This window comes from Patagioenas fasciata, chromosome 31, assembly GCF_037038585.1.
Source record: "Patagioenas fasciata isolate bPatFas1 chromosome 31, bPatFas1.hap1, whole genome shotgun sequence".
Taxonomy (NCBI): domain Eukaryota; kingdom Metazoa; phylum Chordata; class Aves; order Columbiformes; family Columbidae; genus Patagioenas; species Patagioenas fasciata.
In genome coordinates, this window is record NC_092550.1 from 4,016,174 (window position 1) to 4,034,173 (window position 18,000).

The window sequence follows — 18,000 nt, forward strand, 5'->3', positions numbered from 1 at the left end:
CACCCCCCCGTCGATCCCACGCGGGTTCCCGGGGCTGTCGCTGGGGGGGGGGGTCCTGTCCCAGCCCCCCCCCCGCTCGGGGGTCCGGGGACCTGCGGGGGGGCACAAAGAGGTTGGGGGGGGGGACAAAGAGGTTGGGGGGGCACAAGGATCTGGGGTTTGGGGGGGCACAAGGATCTGGGGTTTGGGGGACACAAGGATCTGGGGTTTGGGGGACACAAGGATCTGGGGTTTGGGGGGGCACAAGGATCTGGGGTTTGGGGGACACAAGGATCTGGGGTTTGGGGGGGCACAAGGATCTGGGGTTTGGGGGGCACAAGGATCTGGGGTTTGGGGGACACAAGGATCTGGGGTTTGGGGGGGCACAAGGATCTGGGGGTTGGGGGGACACAAGGATCTGGGGTTTGGGGGGACACAAGGATCTGGGGTTTGGGGGGCACAAGGATCTGGGGTTTGGGGGGACACAAGGATCTGGGGTTTGGGGGACACAAGGATCTGGGGTTTGGGGGACACAAGGATCTGGGGTTTGGGGGGCACAAGGATCTGGGGTTTGGGGGGACACAAGGATCTGGGGTTTGGGGGACACAAGGATCTGGGGTTTGGGGGGCACAAGGATCTGGGGTTTGGGGGGCACAAGGGCCGGGTTTTGGGGGGGGCCCCGTTCCGTACCCGGGGGGGGCAGCAGCGCGCGCAGGTCGGGGGCCCCGCGGTGGCTCCGCAGCAGCGCCCCCAAAATCGCCCCCCGCCGCTCCCCGGCCAGGTCGCGACCCCCAAACCACGGCGGGGGGGGGCGCCCGTGACCCCGCCCCCCCGCCCCGAGCAGGGCCGAGAGAGCACGGGCGAGCTCGCGGGGGGGGGGGGAACCCCGGGACCCCCCCCCGGCCCCGCCCCCCGCCCCCCGCGGGGTCCCCGCCACGGCCCGGGGGGGGGCGGTTTGGTGCGGGGGGGGTGCTTGGGGGAGGGGGGGTGCTTGGGGGAGGGGGGGTGCCTGTGTGGGGGGCGGTGTTGGGGGGGGGGGCGGTGTTTTTGGGGGGGGGGCTCAGCAGCCGCTCCACGTCCACCGACTTGACCTCGCGGTCCAGGAGCCCCCGGCACAGCCGCTTTTGGGTGATAACGGCGGCTTTTGGGGGCGGGAGGGGGCTCGGGGGGGGGCGGCGGCGCGGGGGGGGCGGGGGGGGGGCCCCGAGCCCCCCGCCCCCCCGCAGTTTTGGGGCGTTCCGGCCGAATTTGGCGGCGTCGCGTTGGCGGCGGCTCCGGCGGCGCTGGACCCGCCCCGGGCGGGGGGCGCGGCTCTGGGGGCCCCCCCGGCGGTGGGGGGGGCCCCCCCGGGGGTGGGGGGCGCCCCCCCCGGGCCCGCGCGGGCTCATGGGCGAGGCTGCGCGGAAATGGGGCCTTTCAGCCAAAAATGGGGGGGACCCGGGTCAGGAGACCCCGCCCCGCCCCCCCCCGCGTCCACAGGGCCCCCCCGGACCCCAAACCTCCCCCGGGACCCCAAACCTCCCCCCAGGACCCCAAGTTCCCCCCACAGGACCCCAAACCTCCCCCCCAGGACCCCCCAGGACCCCAATTTCCCCCCCAGGAACACAAAAGACCCCCCCCAGGACCCCAAACTTCCCCCTCAGGACCCCCCCAGGACCCCAAACTTTCCCCTCAGGACCCCCCCAGGACCCCAATTTCCCCCCCCCAGGACCCCAAGTTCCCCCCTAGGAACCCAAATGACCCCCCCAGGACCCCAAACTTCGCCCTCAGGACCCCCCCAGGACCCCAAACCTCCCCCTCAGGACCCCCCCAGGACCCCAATTTCCCCCCCCAGGACCCCAATTCTCCCCCCCGGACCCCAAGTTCCCCCCTAGGAACCCAAATGACCCCCCCAGGACCCCAAACCTCCCCCCCAGGACCCCCCCCGGACCCCAATTTCCCCCCCCCAGGACCCCAAATGACGCCCCCGGACCCCAAATGCCCCCCCCGGACCCCAAGTGACCCCCCCGGGCCCCCATTTCCCCTCAGCCCCCCCCCCGATTCCCGCCCATTTTCCCCCGCCCCCCCCACCTCCTCCAACGGCCGCTCAGGCCCCGCCCCCTCCTCGCGCGGTGGGCGGGGCCAGCGGGCGCTCCTCGCGCCGCGGCCGTTGGGTGCGCGGAGCCCCGCGCGCCGGGAGGGCGGAGCTTTCGGGTCTTCCCGCGCCGCCCGCCCATTGGCCCGGCGCTGCCGGGTGCCCGCCGCTGATTGGTGGAGGGGGCGGAGAGGGGCGGGGCGTTGCCATGGCGACCTGAGGCTGAGGGCACCGGGACTCCCACGGCCGCGGGGTCCCCAGGGGCCCGAACCCCCAATTCCGGGGGGGCCCGAACCCCAGCTCTGGAGGCGGAAGCAGCTCCACACTCTGGTGCTTTATTAATCAGCTCATTAGCGTCGCGGGGGCGGGAAGAGTTGGGGGTGCAGGGGGCTCTGGGGGTGAGGAGAGTTTGGGGGATCAGGGCGGTCTGGGGGTTCAGGGGGCTCTGGGGTGTCCGGGGGTTCAGAGGGGTCCGGGGGTTCAGGGGGCTCTGGGGTGCAGGGGGGTCTGGGGGCTCTGGGGGTCTGGGGGCTCAGGCTCAGGGGCTCTGGGGGTGCAGAGGGGTCTGGGGGCTCAGGCTCAGGGGGCTCAGGGGGCTCAGGCTCAGGGGGCTCTGGGGGTGCAGGGGGCTCTGGGGGCTCAGGGGCTCTGGGGTGCAGGGGACTCAGGCTCAGGCGGCTCAGGCTCAGGGGCTCTGGGGGTGCAGGGGGGTCTGGGGGCTCAGGGGCTCTGGGGGCTCAGGGGCTCTGGGGTGCAGGGGGTTTGGGGGCTCAGGCTCAGGGGGCTCAGGCTCAGGGGGCTCTGGGGTGCAGGGGGGTCTGGGGTCTCAGGGGCTCTGGGGGTGCAGGGGGGTCTGGGGGCTCAGGCTGAGGGGCTCTGGGGTGCAGGGGGTCTGGGGGCTCAGGCTCAGGGGGCTCAGGGGGCTCAGGCTCAGGGGCTCTGGGGGTGCAGAGGGGTCTGGGGGCTCAGGCTCAGGGGGCTCAGGCTCAGGGGCTCTGGGGTTGCAGGGGGGTCTGGGGGCTCAGGGGCTCTGGGGTGCAGGGGGGTCTGGGGGCTCTGGGGGTGCAGAGGGGTCTGGGGGCTCAGGGGCTCTGGGGTGCAGGGGGGTCTGGGGGCTCAGGGTCTCTGGGGTGCAGGGGGTCTGGGGGCTCAGGGTCTCTGGGGTGCAGGGGGGTCTGGGGGCTCTGGGGGTGCAGAGGGGTCTGGGGGTGCAGGGGGGTCTGGGGGCTCAGGGTCTCTGGGGTGCAGCCCCCGCACCCCTCACGGTTTCTCCAGCACGCTGTCCCCCCCCCGCACGCTGCCCACGTCCTGGTAGGTGGGCTGCGCCCCCCCCCGCGAAATGTCCTCGTACATGGAGCACTCGTCCAGGTTCAGCCCCTGCGGGGACACGGGGGGGGTCACAGCCCCAAAGGGACCCGGACCCCCAGGGGGCCCAGACCCCCAAGGGGACCCAGACCCCCAAAGGGACCTGGACCCCCAGGGGGCCCAGACCCCCCATAGTGGACCCAGACCCCGCAAAGGGACCCAGACCCCCCCAAAGGGACCCAGACCCCCCATAGCGGACCCAGACCCCCCAAGGGGACCCAGACCCTCCAAAGAGACCCAGACCCCCCAAAGGGGACTCAGACCCTGTAAAGGGGACCCAGACCCCCAAAGAGATCCAGACCCCCCATAGTGGACCCAGACCACCCATAGCAGACCCAGACCCCCAAAGGGACCCAGACCCCCCCAGAGGGACCCAGACCCCCCAAAGGGACTCAGACCCCCCAAAGGGACCCAGACCCCCCAAAGGGACTCAGACCCCCCCATAGCGGACCCAGACCCCCCAAAGGGACCCAGACCCCCCATAGCGGCCCCAGACCCCCAAAGGGTGCTCAGACCCCCAAAGGGACCCAGACCCCCACCCCCAGACCCCCGTTGATTCGGGGACCCCCACCTCATAAAGATTCTCCTCCTCGCACAGGCTCTTCTTGGCCTGCAGCAGCCGCTCGTTGGCCCAGCGCTTCTGGGGGGGGGGCAGGGTTAGGGGGGTCCCCAAGCCCCCCGGCCCCCCGCCCCCCGGCCCCCCCGTCTCACCCGGTAGAGCAGCAGCAGCCCCGGCCCCGCGGCGCTGAGCAGCAGCAGCACCCCCTGCGCCGCGATGACGCGCGACTTGGTGACCCCGGCCAGGGACGGCGGCGCGGGGGCCTCTGCGACAGCGGGCGTGAGGGGGACGGGGACACGGGGGGACGGGGACACGGGGGGGATGGGGACAGGGATGGGGGTCAGGGGACGGTGACACGGGGGGGCAGGGGACAGGGATGGGGGCAGGGGACGGTGACACGGGGGGGTCAGGGGACAGGGATGGGGGTCAGGGGACACCGACATGGGTGGAGATTGGGGACCCCGGGGGATTTGGGGACCCGGGGACGGGGTTTAGGACCCAGGGGTGGGGTTTAGAGCACCAGAGGGTGGGGTTTAGGATACCAGGGGCGGGGTTTAGCACCTGGGGGCGGGGTTTAGGACCCAGGGGTGGGGTTTAGAGCACCAGAGGGCAGGGTTTAGGACACCAGGGGCGGGGTTTAGCACCTGGGGGCGGGGTTTAGAGCACCAGAGGGCGGGGTTTAGGACACCAGGGGCGGGGTTTAGAGCACCAGAGGGCGGGGTTTAGGACACCAGGGGTGGGGTTTAGAGCACCAGAGGGCGGGGTTTAGCACCGGGGGCGGGGTTTACAACCCAAGGAGTTTGGTGCGCCAGGGGGGCGTGGCTCCTGGCGCCGACTCACCGCGCACGCGCAGGAAGGTGCCGCAGGAGCGCGCCGCGCCGCCCCCCGCCTGCACGCGGCAGTGGTAGAGCCCCGCGTGCTCAGGGCGCGGGCGCGGGAACTCCAGGCGCGCGCCGTCCCCGCCCTCCACGGGCTCCGCGCGGCCGCTGCAGTTCCGGTCGCGCGCCGGCGGGCAGAGGCGGAACCACCGCACCCGCGCGCCGGGGGGGGCGCGGAACCGGCACTCGAGGCTCAGCCCCGCCCCCCCCGCCGCCGCCGTCACCGAGGTCGGGCCCGGCTCCACCCACAGGGCGGGGCCAGCGCCGCTGGGCCACGCCCCGCCCGGGCAGCGCGCGGCGCCCGTCACGGTCACGGCGGCCGGGGCCGCGCGCGAAGGAGGGGGCGGGGTCGACGGGCGCGTGCAGCCTGCGGGGCGGAGCGGGGGTCACCGGGGGGTTCCCCGGGGGTCACGGGGGGGGTCACCGGGGGGGGTCACCGGGGGGGTCACCGGGGGGCGTCACCGGGGGTCGGGGTCATCGGGGGGGGTCACCGCGGGGGGGGGGGGGTCACCGGGGGTCACCGGGGTTGGGGTCACGGGGGTCACCGGGGTTGAGGTCACCGGGGTGGGGGTCACGGGAGGGGTCACAGGGACGGGGGGGGGTCACCGGGTTTGGGGTCACCGGGGGTCCCCAGGGTTGGAGTCACCGGGGGTCACGGGGTTTGGGGTCACGGGGACTGGGGGGGGGTCACGGGGGTGGGGGTCACTGGGGGTCACCGGGAGTTTGGGGTCACCGGGGTTGAGGTCACCGGGGGTCACTGGGGTTTGGGTCACGGGGACCGGGGGGGGCGTCCCGGGGTTGGGGGTCACGGGGTTGGGGTCACGCGGACCGGGGGGGCGGGGGGGTCTCCGGGCCCCGCCCCCGCCGGTTTCGGTTCCCCATTCGCTGCTGACGGGACGGGGTGGGGGGGGGGGGGGGATGGGGTTTGGGCGCCATCTTCGTGTCCCCCCCCACCCCCCAGCTTTGGGGTCACCGCGGCCCCCCCGTTTTCATTGGGGACCCCCCGGTTGACTTGGGGACCCCCCCGTTTACATTGAGACCCTCCCGTTTAAATTGGGACCCCCCATTCAAATTGGGGACCCCCCTGTTTGATTTGGACCCTCCCATTTGACTTGGTGACCCCCCCATTTACATTGGGACCCCCCCATTTAAACTGGGAGCCCCCCATTTGACTTGGACCCTCCCATTTGACTTGGGCCCCCCCGTTTAAATTCCCCCCCCCCCAACTTGACTTGGACCCCCCCGTTTGACTTGGGACCCCCCCGTTTACATTGGGGCCCCCCCCGTTTAAACTGGGCCCCCCCCGTTTAAACTGGGCCCCCCATTGAAATTGGGGCCGCCCCATTGAAATTGGGCCCCCCCACTGAAATTGCCCCCCCGTTTCCCCTCCCCCTCACCTGGCAGCGCCAGCAGCAGCAGCAGCGGGGGGGGCAGCGCCCCCCACCCCCCCCCGGGCCTGGGTCCCCAACCCATGGAGGCGGGGACACGGACACACGGACACACGGACACGGACACACGGACACACGGACACACGGACACACGGACACGGGGACACACGGACACACGGACACGGGGACACACGGACACACAGACACGGACACACGGACACACAGACACGGACACACGGACACACGGACACACGGACACACAGACACGGACACACGGACACACGGACAGGGACACGCGGACACACGGACACGCGGACACACAGACACGGACACACGGACACACGGACAGGGACACACGGACACGGGGACACACGGACAGGGACAGACAGACGCAGACACGCGGAGGGACAGACTGACACAGACAGACAGACACGGACAGACAGACACGCCCCCGGGTCACGTGGGGACCCCCTGACAGACAGACGGATGGACACAGACAGACAGACAGACACGCCCCCCCCCCCCCCCCCCCAAGTCATGTGGGGAGCCCCCAATGGATGGACAGACGGACACAGACGGACACAGACGGACACAGACGGACGGACAGACACACGGACACAGACACATGGACAGACACATGGACACATACACACAGACACACACAGATGGACAGACACACAGACAGAGACACATGGACAGACACACAGACAGAGACACATGGACAGACACACAGACACATGGACACAGACACACGGAAACACACAGACAGACAGACACACGGACACACGGACACAGACGCACGGACACGGACACATGGACAGACACACGGACACAGACACACGGACACAGACAGATGGACAGACACACGGACACAGACACACGGACACACACAGATGGACGGACACACGGACACACAGACACGGACAGACACACAGACATGGACGCATGGACAGACACACAGACACAGGGACACAGACACACGGACACAGATGGACATGCAGAAAGATGGATACACACAGACGGACAGACACACGGACACACAGACACAGACACACGGACATGGACACACAGACACATGGACACGGACACATGGACACACAGACAGACACACGGACACACGGACAGACACACAGACACACGGACACACAGACAGACACACAGACACACGGACACACGGACGTGGACACACAGATGGACGCAGACACATGGACGGACACACGGACACGGACACATGGACAGACACACGGACACACGGACACATGGACAGACACATGGACACACGGACACACGGACACAGACACATGGACAGACACATGGACACACACACATGGACACACAGACAGACGCAGACACAGACACACGGACACAGACACATGGACACAGACACATGGACACAGACACACGGACACAGACACACACACACGGACACACGGACACAGACACACGGACACAGACACACACACACGGACACACGGACACAGACACACACACACGGACACACGGACACAGACACACGGACACACGGACACAGACACATGGACAGACACATGGACACACACACATGGACACACAGACAGACGCAGACACAGACACACGGACACACGGACACGGACACACGGACACAGACACACGGACACACGGACACAGACACATGGACACAGACACACGGACACATGGACACAGACACACGGACACACAGACACACGGACACACGGACACACGGACACATGGACACACAGACACACGGACACATGGACACAGACACACAGACACAGACACACGGACACAGACACACGGACACACGGACACAGACACACGGACGGACACACGGACACACGGACACAGACACACGGACACATGGACACAGACACATGGACACGGACACACGGACACAGACACACGGACGGACACACAGACACACGGACGGACACACGGACACACGGACACAGGGACACGGACACGGACACACGGACACGGACACACGGACACGGACACACGGACGCCCAGGGCCGGGATTGGGGCTCAGGGGGTGGGGGTTGGGGTTGGGGGTCCAGGGCTCATTTGGGGGTCTCAGCGGTTCAGGGGTTGGGATTGGGGGGCTCTGGGGTTTGGGGTTCAGGGGTTGGGATGGGGGGGCTCTGGGGTTTGGGGTTCAGGGGTTGGGATGGGGGGGCTCTGGGGTTTGGGGTTCAGGGGTTGGGGTTGGGGGGCTCTGGGGTTTGGGGTTCAGGGGTTGGGATTGGGGGGGCTCTGGGGTTTGGGGTTCAGGGGTTGGGATGGGGGGGCTCTGGGGTTTGGGGTTCAGGGGTTGGGATGGGGGGGGCTCTGGGGTTTGGGGTTCAGGGGTTGGGATGGGGGGGCTCTGGGGTTTGGGGTTCAGGGGTTGGGATTGGGGGGCTCTGGGGTTTGGGGTTCGGGGGTTGGGGTGCAGTGGGGTTGGGATTGGGGGGGTTGGGGTTCAGGGGTTTTGGGGTCTCAGGGGTTGGGATTGGGGGGGTTCGGGGTTTGGGGTCCAGGGGCTCTGGGGTTTTGGGGTTCAGGGTTTGGGGTTCAGGGGTTGGGGTGCAATGGGGTTGGGATGGGGGGCTCTGGGGTTTGGTGTTTGGGGGTTTGGGGTTCAGGGGTTGGGATTGGGGGGCTCTGGGGTTTGGGGTCCAGGGTTTGGGGTTCAGGGGTTGGGATGGGGGGGCTCTGGGGTTTTGGGGTCCAGGGGTTGGGGTGCAATGGGGTTGGGATTGGGGGGGTTGGGGTTCAGGGGTTTTGGGGTCTCAGGGGCTCAGGGGTTGGGGCGCAGTGGGGGTTGGGGTTCGGGGGGGTTGGGGTTCGGGGGTTCTGGGGTCTGGGGTCCCGAGTTCTCGGGGTCCCACGTCGCCTGCTTTTGGGGTCCCGTGTTCACTGCTTTGGGGAATTTCCCGTGTTTTGGGGCAATTTCCCGTGTTTTTGGGGAATTTCCTGTGTTTTTGGGGCAATTTCCCGTGTTTTTGGGGAATTTCCCGTGTTTCCGGTTCCCGTTTCTCGGGTTCCGGGGGGAACGTTCGGGGGGGGGGGGGCGGAAAGTTCCGGGTTTGGTTCCCGGGGGGGCGGGTCCGGGGGGAGGGGCGGGCCCGGCCTCGCTCCTCCCACCGGAAGTTCGTGACCGGAACCGCGGGAACGGACCCGAGCGGCCCCGGAACCGCGGGAACGGACCCGAGCGGCCCCGGAAGCGGAACGGACCCGCCCGGCCCGGTGAGCGCGGGACGCGGCCACTTCCGGCCCGGGGACACGCGTGACCCCCCGTGCCCCCCGTGACCCCCCCGGCCTGCCCCACTTCCGGGGCCGCTCAGCCCCACGGCGCTGGGGGGCGGGTGTGGGGTCCAAATCGCTATGGGGCAGGATGTGGGGCCCAGATTGCTATGGGGCAGGATATGGGGCCCAAATCGCTATGGGGCAGGGTGTGGGGCCCTGTCTCTATGGGGCAGGATGTGGGGCTCCATTCCCCCATGTTGCTATGGGGCAGGATGTAGGAGACCTTGTTGCTATGGGGCAGAGTGGGGGGCTCTGTCTCTATGGGGCAGGATGCGGGGGACCCTGTCTCTATGGGGCAGGGTGTGTGGGGCCCTGTTTCTATGGGGCTGTGCTCTATGGGGCAGGGTGTGGGTCCCTGTCTCTATGGGGCTCTGTTTCTATGGGGCAGGGTGTGGGTCCCTGTCTCATTTGGGCTGTGTCTCTATTGGGCAGGGTGTGGGTCCCTGTCTCTATGGGGCTCTGTTTCTATGGGGCAGGGTGTGGGTCCCTGTCTCATTTGGGCTGTGTCTCTATTGGGCAGGGTGTGGGTCCCTGTTTCTATGGGGCTCTGTCTCTATGGGGCAGGGTGTGGGTCCCTGTCTCTATGGGCTCTGTCTCTATGGGGCAGGGTGTGGGTCCCTGTCTCTATGGGGCTCTGTTTCTATGGGGCTCTGTCTCTATGGGGCAGGGTGTACCCCCCCCCTTCCCCCCCCTTCCCGGGCCCCTCCCCCCTCACTTCCGGCAGGAAGCCCCGGGCTGCACCACCAGTCCCGGGGGGGCCGTTTGTGCCGCGCCCTTTCCGGCGGGGGGGGGCGGACCCCCCCAAACTCACCCCCCGTGTCCCCCCAGCCCGGCCCCCCCGCCATGGAGGAGCCGCCCAATGGGGTGAGTTCCCCTCCCCCCCCCCCCCCCGCTGTTTTCCCTGGGGGGGGGCCCAAAGTGCCCCCCCCACCCCACGCCCCCTCCCCCCCAGGGCCGCGGCGCCGCCCCTCCCCCCATCGCCCCCATCATCGGCGCCGAGGACGAGGATTTTGAGAACGACATCGAGCCGGTGAGGGGGGGCCCGAGACCCCCGACCCCCCTGACCCCCAAAACCCCCCTGACCCCCCCAAAACCCCCTGACCCCCCCAGAACCCCCCCTGACCCCCCAAATCCCCCCTGACAGCCAAAACCCCCCCTGACCCCCCAGAACCCCCCTGACCCCCCCAGAACCCCCCCGATCTCCCTGACTCCCCCAAATCCCCCCTGACCCCCAAAACCCCCCTGACCCCCAAAACCTTCCTGGCCCCCCAAACCCCCCCTGACCCCCCCCAGAGCCCCCCCGATCCCCCAAAATCCCCCCTGACCCCCCAAACCCCCCTGACCCCCAAACCTCCCGGACCCCCAAACCCCCCCTGACCCCCCTGACTCCCCCAAACCCTCCTGACCCCCCCAACCCCCCCGAGCCCCGAACCTCCCCAACCCCCCTGACCCCCAAACCCCCCTGACCCCCAAACCTTCCTGACCCCCAAACCCTCCTGAACCCCCAACCCCCCCCAGACCCCCCCAACCCCCCCTGACCCCCAAACCCCCTAGACCCCCCCTAAACCCCTGTGACCCCCCCAACCCCCCTGACCCCCAAACCCCCTGACCCCCCCAACCCCCCCTGACCCCCAAACCTCCCTGACCCCCAAACCCCCCTGACCCCCCTGACCCCCCCAAACCCTCCTGACCCCCCCAACCCCCCCAAGCCCCAAACCTCCCTGACCCCTCAAACCCTCCTGACCCCCCGTGCCCCCGACCCCCAAACCCCCCCAACCCCCCCAGCCCCCCCCAAAACCCCCTGACCCCCAAACCCCCCCAAACCCCCCCAAACCCCCCGTGCCCCCCAGAGCCGAGAGGAGCAGAACAGCCCCTTCCAGAGCCTGGGGAGCCTGCGGCAGCACCCGCTGTACCTGATGGCGTTCGTGCAGCACTCGGCCCTGCAGTTCGACTGCTGCCCCCTGGTGACAGCGGGGACATTGGGGACATTGGGGACATCGGGGGTGATGGGGACGTTGGGGACATTGGGGGCGATGGGGACATTGGGGGCGATGGGGGCGATGGGGACACGGGGACCCCCAGCACCCGCTGTACCTGATGGCGTTCGTGCAGCACTCGGCCCTGCAGTTCGACTGCTGCCCCCTGGTGACAGCGGGGACATCGGGGACACCGGGGACATTGGGGACAATGGGGGTGATGGGGACATCGGGGGCGATGGGGACATTGGGGGCAATGGGGGCGATGGGGACACGGGGACCCCCAGCACCCGCTGTACCTGATGGCGTTCGTGCAGCACTCGGCCCTGCAGTTCGACTGCTGCCCCCTGGTGACAGCGGGGACACCGGGGACATCGGGGGTGATGGGGACATTGGGGGCGATGGGGACATTGGGGGCGATGGGGGCGATGGGGACACGGGGACCCCCAGCACCCGCTGTACCTGATGGCGTTCGTGCAGCACTCGGCCCTGCAGTTCGACTGCTGCCCCCTGGTGACAGCGGGGACACCGGGGACATCGGGGACATTGGGGACATTGGGGGCGATGGGGACATTGGGGGCGATGGGGGCGATGGGGACACGGGGACCCCCAGCACCCGCTGTACCTGATGGCGTTCGTGCAGCACTCGGCCCTGCAGTTCGACTGCTGCCCCCTGGTGACAGCGGGGACATCGGGGACATCGGGGACATTGGGGACATTGGGGGCGATGGGGACATTGGGGGCGATGGGGACATTGGGGGCGATGGGGGTGATGGGGACATTGGGGGCGATGGGGACATTGGGGACGATGGGGGTGATGGGGACATTGGGGACGATGGGGACATTGGGGGTGATGGGGACAATGGGGACATTGGGGGCGATGGGGGTGATGGGGGTGATGGGGGTGATGGGGACATTGGGGACATTGGGGGTGATGGGGGCATTGGGGACAATGGGGACATTGGGGTGATGGGGACATTGGGGACAATGGGGGCAATGGGGGGCAATGGGGTCAATGGGGATCAATGGGGACATTGGGGGCAATGGGGGTGATGGGGACATTGGGGACATTGGGGGTGATGGGGGCATTGGGGGCAATGGGTGTTCCCACTTTGGGGGGGGAGGTTCCCATTTTGGGGGTGTTCCCATTTTGGGGGGGGTCCCAGTTTGGGGGGGGTTCCCAGTTTGGGGGGGGGGTTCCCATTTTGGGGGGGTCCCAGTTCGGGGGCTCGGTGACCCCAGTGACCTCTGTGTCCGTTCCCCGCCGGCCGGGGCTGGAGCCGAGGAAACGGGGGCGATCGGGGGGGTTTGGGGGGCTTGGGGGGATTTCGGGGGGGTTTGGGGCAGTGGGGGCGCGGGGGTCGGGGTCGGGGTCGGGGGTCGGGGTCGGGGGTCGGGGGTCGGGGTCGGGGGTCGGGGTCGGGGTCGGGGGTGACGGTGCGTGCCCCCCCCCAGCTGTGTTACCTGCACGCGGGGCTGCTGCGGTCGGGGGTCGGGGGTCGGGGTCGGGGTCGGGGTCGGGGTCGGGGGTTGGGGTCGGGGGTCGGGGTCGGGGTCGGGGGTGACAGTGCATGCCCCCCCCAGCTGTGTTACCTGCACGCGGGGCTGCTGCGGTCGGGGTCGGGGGTCGGGGGTCGGGGGTCGGGGTCGGGGTCGGGGGTGACAGTGCATGCCCCCCCCAGCTGTGTTACCTGCACGCGGGGCTGCTGCGGTCGGGGTCGGGGGTCGGGGTCGGGGGTCGGGGGTCAGGGGTCGGGGTCGGGGGTGACGGTGCGTGCCCCCCCCAGCTGTGTTACCTGCACGCGGGGCTGCTGCGGTCGGGGTCGGGGGTCGGGGTCGGGGGTCGGGGGTCAGGGGTCGGGGTCGGGGGTGACGGTGCGTGCCCCCCCCCAGCTGTGTTACCTGCACGCGGGGCTGCTGCGCGGCGCCCCCCCCAAGGAGGCCAAGAAGCAGCTGCTGGAGTTTTCCCACCTGTTCCTGGACAAGGGGGGGGTGAGGGCCCCCCGACCCCCCCGAACCCCCCCGGCCCCCCCGGGCCCCCCCGGGCCCCCCCCGGCCCGCGGGGACCCCAAAAATCCTCACCCCCCCCCCCCCTTCACAGCTGCTGCGGGTGCCCCTCCCCCACCAGCTGCAGGTGGAGCTGGGTGAGTGCGGCGGGGGGGCCCCAAAACCGCCCCCCCAAAAATACCACAGACACCCCTAAACCGCCCCCCCAAAAATACCACAGACACCCCTAAACCGCCCCCCCAAACACCCCAAAACCACCCCCCCAAAAATACCACAGACACCCCAAAACCGCCCCCCCAAAAATACCACAGACACCCCTAAACCGCCCCCCCAAACACCCCAAAACCACCCCCCCAAAAATACCACAGACACCCCAAAACCGCCCCCCCATCCCCCAACTCCCCCCAAACCCCCCCATAACCCCTGAACCCCCCCAAACCCCCATAACCCCCAAATCCCCCCATAACCCCCAAACCCCCATAACCCCCCAACCCCCAATAACCCCCCAAACCCCCATCACCCCCCAACCCCCCTGAACCCCCATAACCCCCCAACCCCCATAACCCCCCCATAACCCCCAACCCCCCCAAACCCCCATAACCCCCCAACCCCCATAACCCCCCCATAACCCCCCCATGACCCCCAACCCCCTGAACCCCCATAACCCCCCCATGACCCCCCCATGACCCCCAACCCCCTGAGCCCCCATAACCCCCCAACCCCCATAGCCCCCCCATAACCCCCCCATGACCCCCAACCCCCTGAACCCCCATAACCCCCCCATGACCCCCCATGACCCCCAACCCCCTGAACCCCCATAACCCCCCCATGACCCCCCATGACCCCCAACCCCCTGAACCCCCATAACCCCCCCATGACCCCCCATGACCCCCCCAGAGCGCTGGGGCCCCGAGCTGGGTGCGGAGGAGCTGCAGCGCCTCCTGCTGGAGATCCAGAGCGCGCAGGAGCCCGAGGTCACGCGGCAGCTCCAGGACTTCAGGTGGGGGCCGGGGATGGGGGACCCCCCAGACTGAGGGACCCCCGGTGTGGGACCCCCCAGTGTGGGACCCCCCCGGTGCGGGACCCCCCGAACTGTGGGACCCCCCGAACTGCGGGACCCCCCCGGTGTGGGACCCCCCCATGACCCCCAATGCCCCCCCGTGCCCCCAGGTCCAAGCGCCTGCTGGGGATGACCCCCCATGACCCCCCATGCCCCCCATGCCCCCCCATGACCCCCATGGCCCCCATGACCTCCCATGACCCCCATGGCCCCCATGACCTCCCATGACCCCCCATGACCCCCATGCCCCCATGACCCCCCATGCCCCCCATGCCCCCCATGCCCCCCCATGACCCCCCAGGTCCAAGCACCTGCCGGGGATGACCCCCCATGCCCCCCCATGCCCCCCATGCCCCCCATGACCCCCCAGGTCCAAGCGCCTGCTGGGGATGACCCCCCATGCCCCCCATGCCCCCCATGCCCCCCATGACCCCCCATGACCCCCATGCCCCCCATGACCCCCATGCCCCCCATGCCCCCATGCCCCCCATGCCCCCCATGACCCCCATGACCCCCATGCCCCCCATGCCCCCATGACCCCCCATGCCCCCCATGCCCCCCATGCCCCCCATGCCCCCCCAGGTCCAAGCGCCTGCTGGGGATGACCCCCCATGACCCCCCATGCCCCCCATGCCCCCCATGCCCCCCATGACCCCCCATGACCCCCATGGCCCCCATGACCCCCCATGACCCCCATGACCCCCCATGCCCCCCATGCCCCCCATGCCCCCCCATGCCCCCCATGCCCCCCCATGACCCCCATGCCCCCCATGACCCCCCAGGTCCAAGCACCTGCTGGGGATGACCCCCGATGACCCCCCATGACCCCCATGCCCCCCATGACCCCCATGACCCCCATGACCTCCCATGACCCCCCATGACCCCCATGCCCCCATGACCCCCATGCCCCCCCATGACCCCCCAGGTCCAAGCGCCTGCTGGGGATGACCCCCCATGACCCCCCATGCCCCCCATGCCCCCCCCATGACCCCCATGCCCCCATGACCCCCCATGCCCCCCATGCCCCCCCATGCCCCCCATGCCCCCCATGCCCCCCCAGGTCCAAGCGCCTGCTGGGGATGACCCCCCATGACCCCCCATGCCCCCCATGCCCCCCCCATGACCCCCATGCCCCCATGACCCCCCATGCCCCCCATGCCCCCCCATGCCCCCCATGCCCCCCATGCCCCCCAGGTCCAAGCGCCTGCTGGGGATGACGCCGGGCGAGGCGGAGCTGGCGGAGCTGGAGTCGTACCGGACCCGGGACCGGGGCATCCGCGACGCCAAGGAGAAGCAGCTGGCGGAGCTGCTGCTGGGGCGGCTGGAGGACGTGCAGTGAGTGGGGACCCCCCCGGACCCCCCGGGACCCCCCAGCGCCCCCCGGGACCGGGAACCCCCAAAAACCCCACATTGCACCCCAAAATCCCCGTCCCACAACAGCAAGGAGAAGCAGCAATGGAGCTGCTGCTGGGGCGGCTGGGGGACGTGCAGGGAGTGGGGACCCCCCATTGACACTTTGGGGGGTCCCATTGTAATTTGGGCTGTCCCATTGATATTTTGGGACATCCCATTGATAATTTCGGGGGTCCCATTGATACTCTGGGGTGTCCCATTGTGATTTGGGGGTGTCCCATTGATACTTTTGGACGTCCCATTGATACTTTGGGGTGTCCCATTGATAATTTTGGGTGTCCCATTGATGCTTTGGGGTCTCCCATTGAAACTTTGGGGTGTCCCATTGTAATTTGGGGGTGTCCCATTGTAATTCGGGGGTGTCCCATTGATACTTTGGGGGGTCCCATTGATACTTTGGGGTCTGCAATTGATACTTTGGGCTGTCCCATTATAATTTGGGGGTGTCCCGTTGTAATTTGGGGGTGTCCCATTGATACTTTGTGGGGTCCCATTGCTACTTTGTGGGGTCCCATTGATATTTTGGGACATCCCATTGATAATTTTGGGGGGTCCCATTGCTACTTTGGGGGGTCCCACTGATACTTTGGTACATCCCATTGATACTTTGGGGGGTCCCATTGATACTTTGGGGGGTCCCATTGATCCTTTGGGACATCCCATTGATGATTTTGGGGGGATCCCACTAATCCTTTGGGACATCCCATTGATAATTTTGGGGTGTCCCATTGATCCTTTGGGACATCCCATTGATACTTTGGGGTCTCCCGTTGTAATTTGGGGGCTCCCATTGATACTTTGGGGTCTCCCCGTTATAATTTGGGGGGTCCCATTGGTACTTTGGGGTCTCCCCGTTATAATTTGGGGGGTCCCATTGGTACTTTGGGGTCTCCCCGTTATAATTTGGGGGGTCCCATTGATACTTTGGGGTGTTTCATTGATGCTTTGGGACATCCCATTGATGATTTTGGGGGGTCCCACTGATGATTTTGGGGGGTCCCATTGATCCTTTGGGACATCCCATTGATGATTTTGGGGGGTCCCATTGATGATTTTGGGGGGTCCCATTGATCCTTTGGGACATCCCATTGATGATTTTGGGGGGTCCCATTGATGATTTTGGGGGGTCCCATTGATCCTTTGGGACATCCCATTGATGATTTTGGGGGGTCCCATTGATGATTTTTGGGGATCCCATTGATCATTTGGGACATCCCATTGATGATTTTTGGGGATCCCATTGATCCTTTGGGACATCCCATTGATGATTTTGGGGGGTCCCGTTGATGTTTTGGGACATCCCGTTGATGATTTTGGGGGGTCCCATTGATGATTTTGGGGGGTCCCATTGATGATTTTGGGGGGTCCCATTGCTACTTTGGGGTCTCCCGTTGTAATTCGGGGGTCCCCCGCTCTCCCTTCCCCCCCAGTCTGACCATCTCATCGGACGAGGACAAGAGGTGAGGGGTGGGGGGGTGTGGGGGGTGTGGGGCCCCCCCGACCCCCATTTCCCCCCCCGACCCCCATTGCCCCCCCCGACCCCCGTTCCCCCCCCGACCCCCATTGCCCCCCAGCGCCGCCATCTTCGCGTCCGTGGCCTCCTACCTGCGCTCCCTGGGGGTCCGGGCCAGGCCCCCCGACGCCAAGAAGCCCAAAGCCAACTTCTTCCGCAAAAAGGTGCGGCCCCCCCCCCAAGCCCAGCCGACCCCCCCAGCCCACCCCATCCCCCCACCCCATCCCCCCACCCCATCCGACCCCCCCGCCCCAGCCAACCCCCCAACCCATCCGACCCCCCAATCCCATCCGACCCCCCCACCCCACCCCATCCCCCCCACCCCATCTACCCCCCCCATCCCATCCAACCCCCCCACCCCAGCCGACCCCCCAATCCCATCTGACCCCCCCATCCCACCCCATCCCCCCCACCCCATCCAACCCCCCCAGTTCCCTCTGACCCCCCCAGCCCATCCGACCCCCCCACCCCCGTCTGACACCCCCACCCCATCTGCCCCCCCA

At 68.2% G+C, this 18,000-nt stretch overlaps 2 protein-coding genes across 4 annotated transcripts in view; one reads left to right on the forward strand and one right to left on the reverse strand.

Moving 5' to 3' along the window:
- Positions 1 to 3,065: 3,065 nt before the first annotated feature.
- CD79A (CD79a molecule) lies at positions 3,066 to 6,388 on the reverse strand. The gene is made up of 5 exons (XM_071800517.1): positions 6,253 to 6,388; positions 4,818 to 5,222; positions 4,130 to 4,242; positions 3,990 to 4,058; positions 3,066 to 3,430 (listed from the first exon to the last, which is right to left on the reverse strand). Exons 1-5 carry the CDS (start codon positions 6,326 to 6,328, stop codon positions 3,314 to 3,316), a joined length of 780 nt encoding a protein of 259 aa, XP_071656618.1. The 5' UTR covers positions 6,329 to 6,388; the 3' UTR covers positions 3,066 to 3,313.
- A 2,918-nt stretch (positions 6,389 to 9,306) lies between these two features.
- ARHGEF1 (Rho guanine nucleotide exchange factor 1) overlaps positions 9,307 to 18,000 on the forward strand; it is a 28,201-nt gene continuing 19,507 nt past the window's right edge. Inside the window, exons 1-10 of one of the 3 annotated variants that reach the window (XM_071800502.1) lie at positions 9,307 to 9,468; positions 10,357 to 10,392; positions 10,481 to 10,558; positions 11,379 to 11,492; positions 13,398 to 13,496; positions 13,606 to 13,648; positions 14,409 to 14,511; positions 15,766 to 15,906; positions 17,415 to 17,444; positions 17,559 to 17,661. In XM_071800502.1, the coding sequence (XP_071656603.1) occupies positions 10,372 to 10,392; positions 10,481 to 10,558; positions 11,379 to 11,492; positions 13,398 to 13,496; positions 13,606 to 13,648; positions 14,409 to 14,511; positions 15,766 to 15,906; positions 17,415 to 17,444; positions 17,559 to 17,661 (732 nt within the window). In that variant the 5' untranslated portion in view covers positions 9,307 to 9,468; positions 10,357 to 10,371. Of the gene's footprint in view, positions 9,469 to 10,356; positions 10,393 to 10,480; positions 10,559 to 11,378; positions 11,493 to 12,104; positions 12,181 to 13,397; positions 13,497 to 13,605; positions 13,649 to 14,408; positions 14,512 to 15,765; positions 15,907 to 17,414; positions 17,445 to 17,558; positions 17,662 to 18,000 lie in introns of those variants that run through there. The other 2 variants (XM_071800504.1, XM_071800503.1) reach the window with 2 other exon arrangements.

What these genes read in the sequence shown, in the direction of transcription:
- CD79A (XM_071800517.1), bottom strand. Translation starts at nt 6,328, where the DNA reads ATGGGTTGGGGACCCAGGCCCGGGGGGGGGTGGGGGGCGCTGCCCCCC. An exon ending in GCTGCTGCTGGCGCTGCCAG is followed by an intron (nt 5,223 to 6,252) that starts GTGAGGGGGAGG and finishes TCCGCCCCGCAG; the next exon opens with GCTGCACGCGCCCGTCGACC. An exon ending in GGCTGCTGCTGCTCTACCGG is followed by an intron (nt 4,059 to 4,129) that starts GTGAGACGGGGG and finishes CCCCCCCCCCAG; the next exon opens with AAGCGCTGGGCCAACGAGCG.